At 42.9% G+C, this 21786-nt stretch overlaps 1 protein-coding gene across 7 annotated transcripts in view; it reads left to right on the forward strand.

Moving 5' to 3' along the window:
• Positions 1-21786, forward strand: part of NAV2 (neuron navigator 2) — a 535652-nt gene that overhangs the window by 260330 nt on the left and 253536 nt on the right. For 3 of the 7 annotated variants that reach the window (XM_081891067.1, XM_081891069.1, XM_081891068.1), the window contains exon 1: positions 6593-7034. The exons of 2 other annotated variants lie outside the window; for them this stretch is intronic. In XM_081891067.1, coding sequence (XP_081747193.1) covers positions 6777-7034 — 258 coding nt within the window. In that variant the 5' untranslated portion in view covers positions 6593-6776. Of the gene's footprint in view, positions 1-6591; positions 7035-21786 lie in introns of those variants that run through there. 2 more of the 7 variants (XM_081891066.1, XM_081891070.1) reach the window with 2 other exon arrangements.

A 21786-nucleotide genomic window follows, 5' to 3' on the forward strand; every position in this document is an offset into this window, starting at 1 on the left:
AGACTTTTGTCCTCCTGACCTACCAGCTTTCTATGTGGAGAGATTTCATTTTACTGGAGGAGTTTATAGTAATCTAAGCCTAAGGTTCCAACAGCAGTAGCACAACTTAGACACAGGTTTGCAACCCCAATGATAACTATGTTAATGTCATTGGGTGTCCCCCACCCTTTGAGGTAAACTGTAGAGCAGGGGTCAGCAATTTTTTTCAGCAGGGGGCCAGTCCACTGTCCTCAGACCTTGTGGGGGGCCAGACTATATTGGGGGCGAGTGAACAAATTCCGAAGCCCCACAAATAACCCAGAGCTGCATTTTAAATAAAAGCACACATTCTACTCATGTAAAAACACGCTGGTTCCCGGACCATCTGCAGGCCAGATTTAGAAGGCATTTGGGCTTTAGTTTGCCTACCCATGCTGTAGAGGCTCACTTGCATGTGGGACAGAGCCTTCTCTGTAGTGGTGACAACACTGTGTCCCAGGATTTCCACCTGGTTCCTGCTTCACTCTCTTTTTGCCACTTTATTAAGACCCATTCGTCTAGGCAGGCTGATTTTTCTATAATTTTAAAGTTGTTTTATTTGCTGTCTTTGTCTCATCCTTAATGCTTGTGCTTTGGTCATGTGATGCTGTCTTAGGTTGTTTGGGCGGTTTTAATTTGTTTGGGTGGCTTGAATTTGTTCTGTATCTGAACCCATTTTCTGATTGTGATCCTGCATTGATTTGGAGTTTTCAGGTTGTGCAAGAGGAAGAAAACAATCACTCAGGTTCTTCCATCCCTCCCAAGAGCTATGCTCTCACTCTTAAGTAGCAGAAACTTTGTACTGTCTGTCACGTGGGCAATATGTACTTTAGCTTCAATTCTCACTCATTAGCAATGGTTTCCACTGTTTACATTATCATATCATTACTTTGTCTCCTTTATGTGACGATCACCAAACCATCCTATAATTTCACACTAGAATTAGCACAAATGTCATCAGACACTTATTCCTACAGATACGGAGTCCCTTGAATTTGCAAAATTATGTAAACCAAGTGTCAGTAAATTGACAGCTGTGGGATTAAAAACTAGCCTTGCATTGGAATCGTGTATTCTGTAGATCCCTATGGTGTTTTCTTTTTTAAAATCAATGTTTTAAAAAAAGTATCGGAACAAATGGGAATAGTGAAGTAACTCTTAACACATGTCTCGGTTCCCACCACCACCTCTCTTTTCATCTGGCAAAATCTGACACTGGCTTGTCAGGTTTATTAAAGCTTTGAAATCTTTGTTCACAATCATTTTCAGCTCAAAGCTGTGCTTCACGCTGTGGCAAAAGAGAAAACATTGGAAGGTTTGCTTGAATGAGATGGAAGAACAGAAATGAGCGCTTTGTAATCTGAGATTAGTGGACAAAGGAGACTAGAGGAAAAACACATTTCCTGTTTAAAAAATTACCCACTTAGCGTTAATGCAAGGCAACCCACTGAGTGAGCATGGAAACTGAGATTAGAAACCAGGGGCATGTCAAATGAACGGAAAGTATAAGTCTTGTCTCTCAAGAACCTTCAGGTGTTTTTCGCAGGTTTTCTTGAGATGGACAGTGGAAAGCTGAAAATGGTATGATAGAAGCACTGTTTTCCCTTGTAAACACCTTTATTACTTTTGTCCTGCTAAAACAGGTTTTGTAGGCTTTTCAGATGAGTATAAAGACCACCAACAATGCTACGACAACCCCTTCATAAAACATACCATAAAATAACACCTGCCATATAAAAAAGCAATGTCCATATAAAGGGAAAACTATGTAAGTCATTCTGTAACTAAGGACTATTTTCAGAATTTCTATTGGCAGTTGAAGGTGTGCTCTGTGTTGCAGGCCAGGCCTGTCAATCTACTATAATTCCCTATGGAAATATATAAGATAAGCCGCAAGTTCCCTGATCACAGAGATCATTTACAACCCTCGAGAGATCATGTACAGGTGTTGGTTGAATGTGTGAGGGCCCAATGCCTGAAGAGGTATAATATATCATTAAGTGTTATCAGTATGCTCATTAAACCCAGTTCTATTTCTCCATTACATATGACTAAGGAAAGACTATGTGAGGCCTGGACCAGTGCGTGGATGCAGTGTTGGGCTGGATGTGTGCCAGCAAATTGAGCTGGAATCCTAGAAAGATGGAGGCATGGGTGCATGTCCAGAAGATAGGCCAGTTGCCTGTTATGGATGGGGTTGCACTCCCTCTGAAGGAGCAGGTTCATGGCTTGGGGGTACTATTTGATTCATCTTTGTCAGTAGAGGCCCCAGTGACATCTATTGCTAGAAATGCTTTCTACCAGCCTCTGCCAGCTGCAACCATTCCTGGACTAGGATAGTCTGACCATGGTGGTCCATGCATTGGTAACCTCTGGACTTTATGTGGGACATCCCTTGTATTTGGTCCAGAAGTTGCTGCTAGTACAGAATGGAGTGGCCAGCCTTCTCACAGAAGCAGGCTTCTGGCAACATGTTACTCTGCTGCTGAAAGAGCTGCACAGGTTCCCAATTTGCATGGAGGCGTACAAGGTGCCATCCAACCATCTTGGGGACTTCACTCTGGATTTCTGTAGTGTTTACTCCTTAAATACTCCTTTGGGATACCTCCTGAAGATAACCTGAGAAGCATCAGAGGTTTAGCACCAGAGTTTTCCTTCTCCTAGATGGGCTACCTTTTCAGGTTGACAAGCCCCATCTGCCCCTCACTTTCCTCTACAGCATGTGCAGAAACTGCCTCCCTGACCGTTGGACCCACTGTTGGTCTCATCAATTCAATCCACCAGAGCCTGTCTTCACATCCAGGGGGAAGTCCTTAACTTGCTGAGGGTTTGAGACCCATCAGCTACCCTCACCTGGTTTAGCTGGGCAGTTGAAGACGTTTTGCAGGGTGTAGCCGCTGTAGCATGCTGACAGCTTTTGGGAGCCACAGGTGAGAATTGCGTGCAGGGTGGGGACCAAAGGTGGACGAACTACCCCAGAAGCAACATAATGTGTCCCCTCCCAAAAGGTACTACCCCTCTCCTAACACCCCATACAGGTTGCATACCGCCTTGTGATATTTCATATGAAAGGATGGTCTATAAATACTTCAGTTATAAAAAACCAACACCTACCTGACAGGGAGAATCAGTGCAGCCCTGGTTTCTCCTGGCCTTTTTTGCCCTCAATCCCTTTATCCTCCCTACTCACTTGCTGAAGAAAGTGGAATCCCATTCCACAGCAAATGGGAGAGAGGGAGCATGGAAAGACTGGTTGGGAGAAATCATAGGCAGTAGTGCTTCTGAATAACAGTTGCTGGAAACCACAGGAGGGGAGAGAGCTCTTGTGCTTGAATCCTGCTTGTGGGTTTCCCATAGGCATCTGGGTGACCACTGTGAGAAAAGGATGCTGGATCTTGTGGGCCATTGGCCTAATCCAGTGGGATCTGCTTGCATCCATTGCTTTTCCCACTCTTGCCTCTGTGCCCACCCACCACTGGCATGCAGCCCCTGGAAAGCAAGGGGACATTCTCTGCAGGCTGGAAAAGTATCCCCAACCCTGTTTTAAATAATGAAAAAGCCACAGCAATTCTGAAATGTGTATGCGGGGGTTTGGGGGAGAAGGGGAGGAGGCTGTACCATTCATTGGCATGCACATTTATCTTGATTATTTTTAATGCTGCTTTATACTTTTATTGCTGTTTGCTTAGTGCAGTGGTTCTCAAACTTTCTTCTCTGGGCCACACTTTCGTAATTAAAATTTGCTTGCGCCACACCAATTTTTTTGTTGACAAGAAATACATTGAAAACAAAAAGAAACAGCTCCTAGCAGTGCTTGATTTATAACACACAACACAACTACTTTATAATGTGATCATGAGACATCCAGAAAGTATAAAACAACGCAGCTACATAGGATCACGAATTACTCCCCAAATATAATTATATACGAGTCTTCTCCAACATGCTGTTTGAACACCAATTCTAGATCACAACTAGGATTGTTCTAGTTGATGCTCTTGCTCTCGTTTTGAAAAGATATCTATCCATATTCTGCAAATAAAAAGAAATATTTTGACACGGTACTACACTACACTATGCTACACCACGCCACACCACGCTACGCTACGCTACACTACACTGAAATGTTTAAATGTTAATTTGATTGTCCTTGAATGTTTCTGCCACATTTGCCATCCCCTTCTGCCACACCAGTGTGTGTGTGTGTGTGTGTGTGTGTGTGTGTGTGTATGTATACGCATACACACACACACACACATATATATATATATAGTGGTACCTTGGGTTACATACGCTTCAGGTTACATACACTTCAGCTTACAGACTCCGCTAACCCAGAAATATTACCTCAGGGTAAGAACTTTGCTTCAGGATGAGAACAGAAATCGTGGCCCAGCAGCAGCGGGAGGCCCCATTAGCTAAAGTGGTGCTTCAGGTTAAGAACAGTTTCAGGTTAAGAAAAGACCTCCAGAACGAATTAAGTTCTTAACCTGAGGTACCACTGTGTGTGTGTGTATGTGTGTATTGTTTCCCATCCTAAGAAGTCTGTTATACAATAGCCGGTAAATACTGTTAAGTAATAAGGAAATAAACAAATGAATACTTTCTGCTGATCTCTACTTCACCCTGGGATAAGTAGATCACAAAAATAACAGCAGGGTGACTATGCCTCATGGTGTTCCAAAAATTAACCCATGAGAGCCAACAGGGGAGTGTCGTGTGTTTTAAAAACAAACAAACATTGTTATCACAAAACTAGTCCAGAACATTGTTTGGACATTGTCTTTAAGTGACCCCATTGGTTTTCACTCCTTTCTGCAGCTGCCAGGGGACCTTTGGCATTAAAGTCATTTAGGTCACATATTAAGAGGGTCAAAAATGCTTATTGGGTCAGACCAAAGTCCAGCTAGGCTAATGTAATGTTTTCAGCAACAATAAGTTTGCATGAGGTTGGCAGCTACCTTCCTTCCGCAGCAACTGGCATCCTGCCTTTGTTGCTATATAGCTATTCCTCATTAATTGGTCTAACCTGGCACACATTGCACAGCTGTGTGCAGGTGAGCTGTGCCCAATCCTTGCCCCCAGAAGATGTAGCTGTAAAGCACATGCAGTTTTGCTGATGTGTTTGTTACGTGTGTAATTATTATGCAGCTAAGCACATGTGTGTGGAATGTTATAAAGCCACACATCAGAAGCGTAATGTGCAAATAAGCTTTTTGCTCACGAGGAATACTGGGGAGAAGGGGGAGGGGAGAGAGAGAGAGATCAGGTTAGATGGTCTATAACCACCTGTGCAAAGCCCCTGCGCATTTCCAGCTCCGACTTGATTGGGTTAAATAACTCAGCCTTTATTCACCCACATTTTTGTTGGCATTTTCAGTGGGAGTTTCCCTGAATGAGTAGTCAGTAAAAACGGAATTGTGATTCACCCTCATGTGTTTTTCTTTGAAAGGGCCTTCCATTTTAAAAAAAACACACAAAACACAAAACAGCAGCCTAGATGGTTAGGAATTTTCGCCTCGCCTCGCCCCCCCCCCCCGCCTTCCCCACTCCTCCTGTACATCCTTTACATTTAGCCCAGAGACCCACCGTGTTGCCGCAGAGCTGCTACAGAATGTGCTTTGTACTAGAGCGGAGGGGAAAGAGTTTCCTGCCAGTCACTTGAGTTGAAGCCACTCCTCTTTTGCAGAGATATTTTGTTTCTGATTTGAGTTGGGAGGACCAATCAGGAGGCTCGCACTGTTTTTACTGTACTGTCAGATTGCAACCTTCTCCCGCTCTTGCTAATCTGGGTAGCCTTCTTTGGCGTAGTCCACAGCAGGCTGCCTTTACTCACACACATCCGCTCTCGCTCTCTCTCTCGCTCGCTCTCACTCTTTCACACCATAGCTCAGCCTCTTATTAGCCATTCAGCTCTGAAACCTGTTTCACTGCTGAGGTTTAAAAATGAGGTGGAAGCCGCTTTTCCCGCAGCTTTGACAGGGGAAATTCTCCTTTTAGGCTTGCAGCAGCAGCACTGAGAAATCGTTTTGCCACCAGCCGATTTATGATTTAAATGTCATCCATGGACGTTTCTCCCTCTGCTCCGGCATCGTTGGTCCTGTTCACAGATATTAAGATTAAAGAGCTTGGATTCTCTAAGGCTCGTATCCAAGGGCATCGGCTGTTAACATACTGAACTACATCTGCTTCTTGGCTAAGACTGAAGAAAGACATCTTAAGCCTGGAAATCCTTCCTGTGCTTGTTCTCTAGCGTGGTCACACACACACACACACACACACACACACACACACACACACACACACGGCAGGCAGCCCAAGAAGCATATGCTGCAGCAGGTTTTTTTCTTTCTTTCTTTAATTCCAAAAGACTGCTTCACTTTCCCGTTTCCAGTGAAAAGATAATGAAATAAGAGCCTCTCGTCTCCAAGAAAGAAAATTACAGGAATCAGCTACTGAGGAGGAATCAGCAAGTTAAACAGCAGCAGAAGAGGACAAGGCAGAAGGAAGATCAACAGCAAAAAGGAAAAGAGGAAACAGGTGGAAGGCTGAGACACCTGTCAGAGCTAGTTCGGGCTTTAAAGTGGGGAACCCCCCCTTTATCTCCCCCACTCTCTGCACGTTTTGTATGTGTGTGTGTGATTCAGCATCACCAGCTTGCAAAATCTGCCTCTAACCTCGTTCCCTGGCTGCTGCTTGTTGCTGGTCCTGTTGCTGTTACTGACAGAAACGTGTTAACAAAGCCGAAAGAGGAAAAAATGCCAGCCATCCTGGTAGCCTCCAAAATGAAATCCGGACTACCTAAACCTGTCCACAGTGCTACTCCTATTGTTCATGTTCCAGCAGCAAGGACCATCCCACAACCCTGCTACCTGAAGTTTGGGAGCAAGGTGGAGGTGAACAAGTCATCCTATTCCAGCCAGATCCCTCTCAAGTCACACAATGGTCATGAGAATGCAGGAGATGGCTTCCTACCCAAGAAGAGCAGCTCCATGGAAAATGGCTTTGACACACAGGTCAGCAAAAATGGTGTTAGCGTGGTAACAGCATGGGTGTGTGCACTGTGTTTTATGGAAATCTGTTGAGCAGATTGTGTTGCGATGCTGATGGGATGTATGTGTATTATATTCCTGGTGGTTGCATATATTGGCGAGGAAATTGTATTTTTGCAGATATATTATAGTGAAAGGGGGAAATGGATGTTCATAAATATTCTTATAATGTTTCTTAGTTGTGGTGGGTAGCTTCTTACTTGTGGTGTCCTGAATATTTCACTAAAGCAGGGCTGTCAGTAGTGGAGCGTGTGCTTTCTTTGTGATGCCAATATATACGATTCTAGTTTGTTGTGGTACAGGTTGCAGTGGGTGTGTTTGTGCATCATATTGGTAACACAAGGGTTTGCTGCTTGCGGAGGTTTCCTGTTGTGTTTGCACTGCTGTGTGTAGCTGAGCATCATTCTGCTTTATGTAGCTGAGGTTGTGGGAGTGGTGTGTGTGTGTGTGTGTAGCAGTCATGTGTAAAATGATGGTGAAGCATGATCTATATTATGGTATGCATGAAATATACTGATGTTTAAACATACCATACATTTAGATTCAGTGAGTGTGTGTGAAATATAGTAACATTGTCCATGCCTTGGATGCCTGGGGAAAAAATAGGCTAATTGGAATTTCCTCTCCACTATATATTCCTGTCATCCTGGATATAACCATCTTCAAATGTGGCTTGAATCCATTTTTAGATGCCTCTTTAAATGCTGCTGCTTTATATGGCGAGAGGCTGCAACTGTCTGTGTAATTCTGACTTGCTTTATTTTTGTGAGTGTGTTAGTATTTTCAGCATGGATCAGATTGCTTCTGCACCACCAGTGCCTTAATATGCTCAATAACAGCGTAAGCAGATAGTAAACGCTCACACACTACTGAGTGAGCAAAGCAGATGGTCTGCTGCCACAAATGGGACTAATTAACATTAGCTAGATAGAGATTGCCGTGTGGCCAGATCATGAATTCTCAAAACGGCTCTGCATGCTGCAAGCCTCTTCTGCAGACGTTTGTGCCTGGTAGCAAATGGTGCAGCCATGTTGGGGTGGGAAGTTAGCTGCTTTAGAAAGAATGCTATTGGTTTGTTTCCCCACCACTGGGGAATACTAGGTCACCCCTGCAAATCTAGGTTTTGCAGTCTGTGGCCTCGTAACCTATTCTGCTAAGGAATAGCATGGCTGCTGACAGAGCTTGGCCTCCTGCCCTGCATTTTAGGGGATGCTGCACTCTCTTGTCCTGGCAGGCAGAGTGACATATCCGGCACGACTCATGCAACACTACCAGTTCCTGGGGGCTTGAGAACCAGAAGGGAGACATGATAGTACTGATGTCAGGGTAGTGGCAGCAGACAGACTGACCTTTGCATCACATCACACTCCAGAGAGAGCCACAAATGTTCTTTCGATTTTCTATATTTCATTTTCAAAGCACTGGCAAAACCTCAACTTTTACAGACCCCCCCCAAAAAAAGGGGGGAAGGGGGGGATAATCTGGTGCTTGAAAGAGTGATTGATAAGAATATGATATGATATGAGTGATGGAGTGGGTGAGTTGATTTTATAACTCTTAAGAGGGCTGTAGAAGTCTAGTATGCACCTATCCGTGGCACATTAAATGCTGAGAACTGAATCACTGAATGGTGTATGTGTTAGGAACTCGAAATTGAATCAATTGGTGCTAATTGGGTTTTGCTTTGGGGGAAGAATGATAACTCGCATGCCCAATCTATAGCTCAAAGCCCGAGGAAGTGTTTCACATTTGCAAATCTCAATAGTTGTAATAGAACACAAGGCTCAGTGAGAGTTCAGCATGTAGCTTTACTAGTCTGAACATAGCCTCAATGATGGTAATAATGGTCATTTGGTTATAGCATTTATGCCTAGTATACTGCTTGGTTTCTGTTTGTTTTCCATTCCTACCCATCTTCAGCAGATTGTTCTCAAGACAATCACAGCCTTACCTGTTTTAGGATGCTTCCAGTTAATCTTTCCTTGTTCTCTTCATCTCAAAATATCTGCTCCTCCATTGTGTTAAATCAAGAGCAAGGCTTCTGGGAAGCTGCTGTATAACCTATGTGTTCTGTTGGCACCAAATAAATGCTCAAGAGTTCTAGTATTGTCATGGGTCTGGTAATATCCATTGAAAGAGATTTTGCCTGCCAAAACAGTCACACTGTGCATATAGTTGTGATTTTTCAACCAGTTACTTAATTTACTTTTTGCTGCTAGCAGAGGATCACATTGTGACAGACCAGAGTTCTCCATTGTGGTGTCCTCCAGATCCTTCAGCTGTAACCAGCATGGCCAGTGGTCAGGGATGATGGGAACTGTAGTCCAATAATATCTGGAGGGCACCAGGCTGTAGATGGCTGTGCTAGTTTGACCCTCAAACCATGGCAGTTCTGCATCTGGTATTCTTCTTCTTCTCTGGCAATCACTCGTAGCCGAGTAAGAGTGTCTTCCATAAACATGGTTTTAACAATGAGTCTGTAAGTGAGCAGGAACCCAAAACTATATGACAGCACTAGCCTATCTGGGGCCCTGCAGATGTTGTTGGACTCCCATTGTTGACAATTGACCATGCTGGTTGGGGCTGATGAGAGTTGGAGTCCAATGACATCTGGAGGCTGTCCATGCTTAAAGCTCCCTCTTGTCCTCTGGGGTGTACTTTGAAGAATACAAATCGCCAAGTCAGAGTTCAGCTCTGGATTGTAAGAGCTTTGGGAGAGGGGTATGAGTGTTAGCCAACAGGCTATGGGGTGATGTTAGGACTCTGCTTAGCCTAGGGAACAAATGTTTAGGCCAAATGACAAGTAAGTTATTGGCAAGGATAATGTTCTTTTGGTGAGTCCCTTGGATACCATAAGAACAGCTTTGAGATCTTCTCCACAGCCACTTCTGAGTGTTCCAATTTAGTTTGCATTGTAGCAACTGAAGTACTTGACCGTGATAAATGGGGTAGAGATGTCCATTCCCACCACACCATGCCGTTCCCTTTCAAATAATGTATGACTCTGGCTGCACAGTGTAATGGCTCTTGGGTGAGATGAATATGGTGGGAACCAACCTGCTCAGTTTATTGTCCACACCTAGGCTTTGCTTACCAGAAAGCACCCCGAAATTCGGGTACCTCCACAAAACATGAAACATGAAAAACACGAAACATGAAGAGGTACTACCTTCTGAGGAGTCACATGACACATTATCTCAGCAGCTCCAAGACCTGCACTGAGAGACAGAAAAGGTGACTGAACAAGTGAGACTCTTCCCAGGTTCCCATGAGGAAAGAGAAACTAAAACTTGTAGGGGCTCTTAAAAGCCATTTACACATTCTATACATTACAATTAGAATCAACCCACCCATGGCACAAAGTGAGGAAACCGCCTCAGGAGGCAGGATCCATAGGGGCATCAGATCCAGCCTCCAAGGAGTGCACGCCTTGGAGACCAGACCTGTTCCCTCCTTGGCAACACCCCCCCCCATGCCACCCCTACAGCAGCCTCTTGGTGAATAGGAGGCTCTGCTAGTCTCCTCAAACCCTAGGGAGGAAATGGTGGGAGCTGCCCTCTGGGGTCTGCACCTGCCAAAAGTGATTCAGAGTGGGTCCCCTCCACCATGACGGCCTTTAATTCCCACGTTAACCATTGGGTAAAGCTGTTTAGTTCCTCCCCATGTTCTTGATGTAGATCTTCACTCACCCCTTCTTCCTTGAAGGGAGGCTTGCCTTTTTGTGATTTGCCATAGGTGCCAAAATGTCTTGGGCCAGCCCCGATTGCAGTTATGATGGTGGGGCTGCCTACTTAGCCAGCAGGTCTTTATGTTGTAGGTATGTTTCTAGTGACATTGCTAAAGAAGTCTTACTAGTTCTGGGATCCGTCAGTTGCAAGGGGGCATAGGAAGGTGTTTTATACCAGGTCAGATTATTCATCCATCTAGCCCATTATTGTCTCCTGTTACTAACTGTGGTTTCTAGAGTCACCAATGAGGATCTTTTCAAGCACCTGCTATCTAACCCTTTGAATAATAATAATAATAATAATAATAATAATAATAATAAATTTCTACCCTGCCCAGGTTGAGTTTCCCCAGCCACTTTAGGCGGCATTCAACAGAACATTAAAAACAGAATAAAATGTCAAACATTAAAAACTTCCCTAAACAGGGCTGCCTTCAGATGACTTCTAAAATCTGGATAGTTGTTTATTTCCTTGACATCTGATGGGAGGGCGTAACACAGAATGAGCACCACTATTGAGAAGGCCCTCTGCTTGGTTCCCTGTAACCTCACTTCTCACAGTGAGGGAACTGCCAGAAGGCCATCAGCGCTGGACCTCAGTGTCTGGGCTGAATGATGGGGGTGGAGACGCTCCTTCAGGTAAGGCTATTTAGGGCTTTAAAGGTCAACACCAACACATTGAACAAAAGATGTCATGGATTGAATTTTGGGTTTTCTGCATGTGTTAGGAGTGGGGTAGAAATTTGTTCAGTTTGCATTTTAATGTGAATGTATATAAATTTGCCATTTCAGAACAGATAAGAGAACCAAAACACAGTAGCCTTTCAAGGTTATACTTCTTCACATTTGCACAAAACATGCACAAAAATGTATATATTGGTGAAAATAATGTACAATGCAACATTGCTTTGATTGAAAAATGCACTTAGTTAGCAAAAATGTGTACAAAAATGTGTATATTAGGAGAAATACAAGAGAAAATGCATACAGTTTTTCATGTAGACTTTTAAAATAAGATAAACCACAAACAGAAATCCTGTGAGCTTAACTTAAGGTTGGGGAAATAAGAAGCAGAAAAATTGAAATTGACAGATTCACCCAACACTGAGCTTCAGTCCCCCTCATGATCAGTCAGCTCAGTGAGACCCTTAAAACATTACTAAAAGCCCTCCACTAGACTTTCCATGTATTCCCCCCTCCTTTATAACAGTAAGCTATAGACCGTTATATGTTGAATTCCACAATGGCCATGTTTGGCCACTGCTGTAGTTGTTTTGACAAAAAATAAAGGTAATTCTTGCATCATTAGCCACTGTCATTGGGTGTGGGGCTGCGACAGTGAGGAAACAAAGTAAGGATTTCTGTGATGGAGGTCACATTGGTAGTGCGGCTTACTTAGGCTTGAGGATGGTCTGCTATTGATAAACCTGTCCGGTTCTCTTATTCAGCATGGACTTGTAGTCTAGACTTTTGTATTAGCATCAAAACCAGTATTTCCAAAACCAGTATTTTGGCCTTTACTCCTCTCTTATTGTATCTCTAAATGGATGTGATAACTGCAGTGTAGTACAGTACTGACACTTTAAAAAGCAATAAATAATTAATGTTTGAAAGGGTTGAGACTGCAGGTTGCCGTCTAGTGTGAATGTGGCATAAAAAAACTGTAGGCTGAGGAAACATAGATGTAACATACCTTTGTTTTAGAAAGAATATGACTCATCATGCCAACAGTAGAGAGGCAATTTGCAGAGCAATCCTATACTTGTGTTCTGAGAAGTAAGACTCATTGAGTTTAATGAACCTTACTCCCAGGTAAGTGACTATGGGATTACAGCCTTAAATAAGTAGATAAAAATACAGTGCTGAATTCCTGCTGCACCCATACTTACCTCCAAACTGTCCCCCGATCAACTGTCTCAGTAGATTTTCCTTCCAGTCTTTTGTCCCAGCCATATGAAAAGCAGCTAGAGGAACAGCTTTCAGAGAAAAGTGCAGGAGATGAAGGATCCTTACTCTCCCCTCCTCCTCCACATGAAGTTGCCAATCGCTCCATTATATTTGTTCAGTTGTAACCATTATAAAACACAGGCTATTACCCTGTCCAGTTATAGTAATGTGTGCCTGCCTTTCATGACTCACAATAGCTTCCTCCTCGTTAACTGATTTGTTGATGTTTAAATGGTCAGTTTTACAAACATACGGAAATAAATTATACTGTGATATGGACAGAATTGTTTTGGAAATATTTAACTCGTTTCCACAGAAACCTCCATTCAGTAGATTGCAAAGCAGGGATCTGAATATGCAGGTTGGGATTCACTAGTTATTTTTTTGTTAGTTCTTTCACGAATCACTGTTGACTTTGTTCTCCAGGTATTTCTGGAGCATGGTTTATAATCAAAAATTGGAAGCAAATAACTCCAAGACTACAATCTGTCACAATGTTATGCTGCTGTGTTAAATAGCAAGATAATGCTTTGGAAGTGAGTTCAACAGGAATGGAAGCTTATGGGGAGTTTCTGAGTGTTGTAAACATCAGTGGCTACTAGATGGCTACATGCTGCCTCCTGTATCAGAGGCAACCTGTCACTGTAGAAGAGGGGCATTGCTCATATGTATGACCTTCATATTGGCTTCTGGTTGGACTAGATGGGCATTGGTCTGGACTAGAAAGATGGATGAGATGGGTCTTGGGTTTCATCCAGCAGGGCTCCTCTCATGTTCTCAACTCTTGGAATACATAAATCCAGTATCTGGGCAGAGCCCCAAGGAAAGGACTGTTGATAAAAAGAGTAGAGCTCAGCATTAATCTTATGGCCCCATATGGTATTGTTGGAGCTAGTAAACTTTGGTGTCTAATGGAATATTAAAGGACTTGCAGAGAGACAAAACTGAAAGGTCAGTTGAAAAATACTGAAGTTGCGGCAGGACTAGCAGTGGGAGGTAGACTTGAATCTTAGACCTTCCAGGATCAGAGCTAGTATCTGGTCTCTGGTGGCTAAGTTCCATTGCTGGTCTTAATGAAATTCAGAGACCGGAAGGTCCTACTTTTCCATCAGGCCCATGCCTTTCCCTATATCCCTATATATTTGTGGGAATTCTGTGTCTGTGTGACAAGCCTTGGTATGCAGCTTATAAAATGCTGTTTATCCTTCCTGCACTTACCTGCTTTCACTTCTCTTCTTGTCCCTGCCACAGAAGGACCATAGCCGAGTGGTAGAGCACATGCTTCATAGGTCTTAGGTTCAGCCAAGACTCATGTTAATTATGGGCAACTTCTATACCATTTAGTTTGCAGTACACCTCTATTGCAGGGCCAGCCTTGCCCTGCAACAGGGTAAAGCAACCTGCTATAGGAGAAGCAACGTGGTGAGGGATTGGCATCTGATGATGCAGTTTAACCTTTTTGGCCTAGCACCATTTGGTCTCTGCTTCAGGCAGCAAAAGCTCTTGGACTGGTCCTGGCACTCCCTTGAAGTAGCCTGGGAAAAGCCTGGAGATTAAGCAATAAAATCATGTGTGTGTGTGCATGCGCGCACACACAGACAGTCTCAGTTCTTAGATTGTACAACATGTTTAAAACGATGAACCCTGTCAAGTAGCGCTGACCTGAATCTTTTTAATTTCTATTTCTGCAAGCTGAATGTGTTAAGCTACGTTCTGCTTTGTGACCTTTGTCAACCCCGCATCAGTACTGAATAACATCAGTAATGCGGATTTCCCAGGGAAATGCCACTAATTCAGCTCATTCAGTGACATTGATTGAGTTAGTGTCAGCAGCATTGGGCTGTAAGTAGCCGAGCATGTGGGAACTGAAATGAAAGACTTGACAGTTTTAGGACCAGAGATGAATGGGAAGATGGGGCAGATGCTCAAGGAGGTTCAGTGCAGAGAAAGGAGAGGGAAGCAAGCAGGTAGGCACACCCAGAGCAAGCATAGGGAAACACACAAATGAGGCAACAAACCACGCCTGACCCAAAGCATTAATGCAAAGGAACCAACATAATCTACATACACTAGGAACTGAGGCATCAACGTTGTCCCCTTTTTTTTTCTTCTCTTGACTTTGCCAAATTGGTGCCCTCCTGATGTTTTGGATTACTACTCCCATCAATCCTAGATGACATGGCCATGCTGGCTGAGACTGATGGGAGTTTTACTCCAAGGCATCTGATTGGTGGAGGCTGATCTACTCTGCAGTCTCAAGACACTTACCACTAGAGGAAACACAGCATAGACCAGGAAATTCTCTAATTGAGTCCTGGCTGTATCTCTGTGCAAAACACCGCCTTTCAAATTCCACTCTGTGAGCTGAACCATAGAAGAAACCAGTCTAACTCAGACTTATTTACCTTGCTAAAAATATACCGGTTTCAGTTTTAAAAATAAAAAATAAAAGAAACATTTATATATCAAGCTTATAAATTGCCAGTGTCAGTGTGTATTATTAGGCATGGGCTGTTGGTACATTTTGTAACAGGAAGCTGCTGGTTTTCCATTCACCAAGAACTGGAACATAGTCAAACACTTGTCACTTCACTGGCAAGCTTCTAATATTATCTGGAAATTCATTCCTTCAGAATAAGTTTGTGCACTTTAGATTATTTCGGACAGGAATATCAAACTGAACCTAGGCTCTGTTTTCCTGTATTGTGCAGTACCCGTTGCCATATTATCGCAGCAGCATTTATTAAGAGTAATTTATTATTGTGAACTATAAGGTCCATGACTTGTTTTTGAGAAACCAATGCTGGGGCTCAGTAATCACACCATCCTTTTCTAAGTGCTCACAGACCAACCGTTTAATTACATGTTCTAGGACCTTTCCTGGTATTGATGTCAGGCTGAAAAGTTGGTAGTTCCTGGTGTCTTTCTCCTCCCCCCCCCCCTTTGAAGATGAGGACAACATTTGCCCGCCTCCAGTCCACATTCTCTGAGATTACATCCACAAGCTCCTTTAGTACCCTTGGATGCAGCTCATCAGGCCCTGGAGATTTGAATTCATTTAAAGCTAGGTGTTCCCTTACCACCTCTTTTCCCTCCTTGCACCATTTATTCTGTTATCACCAGGTTGGGCCTTGCTTTTCTTTTGGGTGAAGACAGAAGCAAAGTAGGTGTTAAGCAGTTCTGCCTTCTCTCTGACACCCAGGGCCCCATGGCTAAAGTGATATCTGAACCGTATTATTCCTGGATCGGCCAATATCCTACATCTCATTTTAAGACAAGTTCTCTAGCAGTATAAATGTATTGCTATTGTCCTCTAATTAGAACATGCAAGGCTTAAGAGAATTTGTTTTTAAGGAAATCAGTCCACATTTAATTCAGTGGAACATAAGTGTCCATATAACTGTGTGAGTACTGAATTTTAGCCTAGAAAAGCAACTTGAGAATTTTAAAACTGATTTAGTACAAACAGTTCTATTAAATTCAGTAACGATCATCTTGTATGCTATTCCTGTACTGAAAGACCAGGGGAGTAATTGTCTCAGAGACTCTGTCTTTCATCAGTATAAATTAAAAGTTACTCTTACATGTTTTATTGCTTCTTCTAATTCTCATTAATCATCGTAATGTCTCCAGTTAAGCCGGTGTTGATTTAATATTAATCTACATTGTTTATCACCAGGACCCACTCCAGAGGGTGGCAAAGCCTGGGTGTTTGCCAGGGCCCCAAGTCTAGCAAAGGGTCCAGTGGCTGAGAGTAAATCTGGTACCTAGCTGGCATCCACTTCACCCTTGTTGCTTAGGACACAGGTGCCAGCACATACAAACTTCCCCTATCCATCCCTCTAGAAGGAGATACTAGGACACTGAGAGAAGCTGGTGTTTTATCAGGTGACCCTGCTTTGCTTCCTGATCGTCCTGGGAATGACCTGACTAACGTTACACGATCCATGCGTTTCTTGTTTGTGTTTTCCTCACATTATTGTCAGCAGCACTGCCAGAGGACCATAGCCACCCTAGGTTCTGTGGCACAGCCCTCTGGAGATCCCTTGCCAATCCTCACAGATGAGGAGGAGAAACCCCCAACTCAATAAATGGCTTTTGGAGATGTGTTCTGCAAGAAGGAGGCAGGACAGTTAGCACCTCGATGTTCCTACAATTGTACCATTGAGCTGATCCTAGGAGCCTCGATCCCCTTTATTCCCTGTCAGAACTGAAGTTGGCTGTGCTGCAGGAATTCATTGACACAAACCTCAAAAGAAGTTTTATTCTGTTTATAAAGAAGAAATCTGGCAAACAAGATCCTGCACGGTAGTCAGGGTCTTGTTCTTTAGAAATCACAAAACTACACTAAGGGCCCCCCAAATGCTAGAGCTAGCACTGCATATCCCAGAAGTGAGAAACATTATAAAATCATTTTATCTTATGACATTTCATCAGACTTCCTACATGTGCTTCGGGAAGCAAGCATAGTCCTAGTAACATTAAACATTAAAAATACTTACCTGTGTTATCTGTATCTTTTCCTTTCCTGTGTCTGCCTGCATTAACATTAAAGACGTCAGTAGTAAGGAAATCATATTTAATCTAACTCGCTTTGGAAAAAATATCCAGGCCGGAGAAGTCATAATAATTCTCATATCCCATCTGTCAAAATTGCAGATTCCTGCAGTGCGGATGATATGGACAAAAGTTATTTTTCCTACAGAAGCTTCATTACTTGTTTAGATTTAAAGATGCCTATCCAATGTTAAGAAGGCTGGGGACAGGCTTATGAGATTTATTTGTAAATTCGGATGAGTTCCCAGTTCATTATTAAGTGAAAGTAAAATCTGATGATGCTGTAAACTACTTATTGATGTGATTCATGTAAACTTCAATTATGAGTTCTGAAACTAAAGGATTCCAAAGTTTTGTGGGTGTTTTTTTTAAAAAAACCTTATTAGGCAACATAAAGAATGCAGCATTAACAAACACAAAGATATCTTCATTTTAATCTGCATATCAAGCAATTATTTCTACATATGTTTTCTTCTAAATCTGAATTTCAGTGTTGAGATGATGAGAAATTGACATGGAGGTCCCATTGTGGCCCATGTGATATGTAGCTCTACCTTTACATTGTCATCTCCATGACCACCACAGGGGTGTTCCAACTTTCTAACACTTGATAGACAATTTTTAAAAGCAGCTTCATCTCCAGTGTAATATATAGTTCTAACTTGATGCACAATGTGTTGGAAGTTCACATCCCCTTCTCCTTTTAGCACTTTTAGAGCATCTTGCAATCCCAAGAGAAAGAAGCACCTATTGACATGACACTTGCAAAGAGCAGAAGAGAGACAAAACATAGCAAAGCAAAACATGAAGAACTTCCGCAGAGGGACACTGGTGCAGACATAACCAAAGCAACCAATGCGGCCATATGCTTCCACTTAGAGCGTCCAGAATTGACTACTATTAGAGGCAAGACACTAGATTGTTGACATGACCCTGTGAAGTTGTATTTACTAACAATGAACAGGCCTAATTAGATTCAAAGCCAGGAGTCATTTCTTACAGGCCTTACTTTGTCTTGTTAGTTTGGTGCATTTTGACACCCATTCTTAGGTCTGCTCCTTCCACCAGTACACCTCCCCATGAAGCATTGGGAATAGCTTAGTTCGGAATATAATGGAGAAACCCAAAGGATACAGGAAACTCAGCATTTTTATCTAGGGTGACCAGGTGCAATAAGGACAGTGCTCCTGTGCCCCTTAGTAGCAGTTTACTCACAAGGGGATTTTGATGGGGAGAGCTTATCATTTCTAGGTTGCAGAAATACGCTGAAGTTTCCCTGCACAACTATGAAAGCCAAAGGAAGACTCTCCTGCTGTGAATGGGACACATTCCCATAGAGACACCACACATATAACACAGACGTTTTGGTGAATAGGAGGAGTCCAGTTTGTTCCTGTGTAGATAGAAGATCAGGGCATGCTATTCAGATTTTGCCCTTACAGAATGAAGCACCCACTATCTGTAAACCTGGAAAGATTCTAAGGCTTGCTTGCCAAAGATAATGCTTCCACGGCAGCTTTAATTCTGGCTCATGACCAAGAGCACTTGGCAAGCTGCAATGTGCTTAGTCATTTCTTTTTAGGGGAGAGGAGTGGGATGAGATGTGCAAGCAGTTTTACTTCTTAGCACCCTCTGCTGGTCTGTGTATGTGCCTGCGGTACTGCAATTCCAAATCTCTCTTGAGAAAATGTGGTGGGATTTTATATCTTAAAACCACAAGGGGAAAGGTCAGTCTTGTCAACAATTTACATTCTAGAAAACCCAATTTGCCTGGTGAAGTAGTTCGTGTTGACCTCTGGCATCTTGCTGGTGTTACAGTAAATGCAGACTTAGGAAAAATTGCTTCCATTATCCTCAAAGACCTGTGTGTTCAGTGAGCAGTATTGTACCTTTGGCTCCACGAACATGCTAACATACCATAGGGCTGCCATACGTCTGGGATTCCAAAAGCAGAAGTGACATTCAGGGGGAAATTTCCAGAAGAAGTTTGGGGGTGATTTTGGGTTTTCAGAGAGAGAGAGAGAGAGAGAGAGAGAGAGAGAGAGAGAGAGAGAGAGAGAGAGAAGAAGAAGAAGAAGAAGAAGAAGAAGAAGAAGAAGAAGAAGAAGAAGAAGAAGAAGAAGAAGAAGAAGAAGAAGAAGAAGAAGAAGAAGAAGCTGCTCAACAAGTTTGGGGGTGTCCAAACTCCTTAGTTTGACAAGAGCTTTTTGTGTGGGTGAGCGGACTAGCATAATGCTGCTGCCACAGCCATCTGTTGATTAGTACCTGGGAAGGTAACTTGCTACAACCTATTCCCTGCATCAAGGATGTCCTCTTCCCTGTTGAAATGTTGCAGGAATGAAGAGTTAACGGGTCAAAGAATTTGCTTTCTGCCCCAGATAATTAGCACAAACTCCTCAGTGACAGGATAGTGGGAGTATAATCTTTTAATACCTGCCTTCTTATAAACTCACCATATTACAAGAAGGCAGTGCTTCTTGAGGAGGCAGCTGTGACCAGTGTGTGATATGGGAAGCCCCACAGAATGTTTGTTGGTACTCGTGGGTGCACGCCTGCTTGCCCTGCTCACCAACCTCTCTGCCATTTCCCCCCACATTAACCCCCTAGAACTAACCCTTCCCATCCCATTCCTTTTTGCCTACCCAGCCCCATTTCTGAAGCCACTTCTTTCTTCTTTGCACCCCCATTTTCACTTTCACCCCATGTCTGTGCCTCCCCTCCTTTTGTGCAACCCCCTTTGCACACAAAGCCCACCCCCCATGGTAACCTCCTGCATCTTCCTTCTCCTATGCATTGCAACTACTAAGCACCCTTTTCAGCTTATGAGGCCACCACCTGCTCCTGTTCTTCAGACCCTTTCATGTCCCTGCTTTCATCTTTAAACCCATTCTGATGCCTTCCACTACCTCCTTTTTTGCAACATTCTTTTCACCCCGCCTCCAATCTCTTCCTTCCTTCACCTACCCCTCTAGTGCTCCAATCTGCTTTTTTTTAAAAAAAAGAGAGCAGGATATCTTAACATGGCCCTTTTCACTAATTTGTCCAATGAATAAAGGGCAATCTGAATCTAACCAGGACATCCAAACTATTGTCATTATTGTGGGAAAGAGTATGTGCAGATTTGTTCATACTTTCACCTTTGGTGGGAGTTCTTGAACATGGCTGCGGATTACTGCCAGGAATTCCTCCACATTAGACTGCGGGTGGCTACTGAATCAGCAGTGGGGAATCTTTGGTTTCCAGATGCTACTGAACTCCCATTAGCCCTAGCAATTGTGCCCAGTGGCCAGGGATGATAGGATTTGTAGTTCAGTGACACCTAAGAAGTCTAAAGTTCCCTACATCTGTCCTAAATCTATGTTTCTTCATCATTTGGAACCTCATGATTGCTTCACAGAGACCGTCTTAAGCAATTGGCAGAATTGGGTACAACACAATTAGAATAATTGAATCATAGATTTGTAGAGTTGGAAGGGACCACAAAGTCATCTAGTCCAACCCCCAGCAATGCAGGAAACTGTCTCCCAATGTGGGGCTCAAATCCATGACCCTGAGATTAAGAGTCTCATCAGTAGTCTGATAAAATTTGGGAAACCCTGATTTTGTATACACTACCTTAGCAAGGGAACAATTCTCTTGTTTCTTATTCTCAAAAAATGTTGTCATGGCCCCATGGTTTCTATTTGTCTTTTATGTGAAATGCTTTCCTATCACAACATAAAGTGGTATAGAAATGAAATGAATAAAAATAATAACATTACAAACAAATACAACCTGCCATTTCAACCAGTTTTCTGGGAACCTCGGTGATAATTATTTTTTATAGCATGTTTTTAATGTTGAAATTGTACTAACCATGTTCCTACTCAATGTGAATTATTTTTTGCAAAGTCTGGCAACTGGGTGCTGATCCTGAGAGTAAAACTTCTAAAGAGATTATGGAGGGGGATTCCCTTGTGAGTGGCACTAAGATAAATTGACCTTCATGGATGAGACAGACTGTCATTTAAATCTTACCTTGCCCATGCATGAATAAATTACCTCGTGGAGTTATTAGTGTTCACACCCATGGCAGGTCTGCATTTAATGAAACTAATGTCTATTGCCAAATGATTAAATTATTTAGAGTTAAGGGGAAACCAGGTGCAAAATAACTCAATTAAAGTTGTATAGATTTCCTGGTTTGTATCATGTCCTTTCTTATTTGCCTCATTCCAAAGCTGAGTGCCGTATCATACATGGAAGATGAGGACATTGTTAGCTGTGTAGATGACACCTTTATCCTTCAGGCTGCTTCAGTCTGAGGTTGGTACATCTTCTAATGAGAGAGGAAAGGAGGGGCTTTCCGTTCTATTACCATTTCACACTAACAGTCCATGAGAACAAAATTCGTTGCAAAGTTGCCAATTCTTCTGAAAAGGAAATGCAAAGACTTTAAAAAACCCCTCACCTTTACTTAAAGTAATTTATGGATTCTAATCAACC

This window comes from Podarcis melisellensis (genome assembly GCF_964234715.1).
Source record: "Podarcis melisellensis genome assembly, chromosome: 1".
NCBI classification, from domain to species: Eukaryota; Metazoa; Chordata; class Lepidosauria; order Squamata; family Lacertidae; genus Podarcis; species Podarcis melisellensis.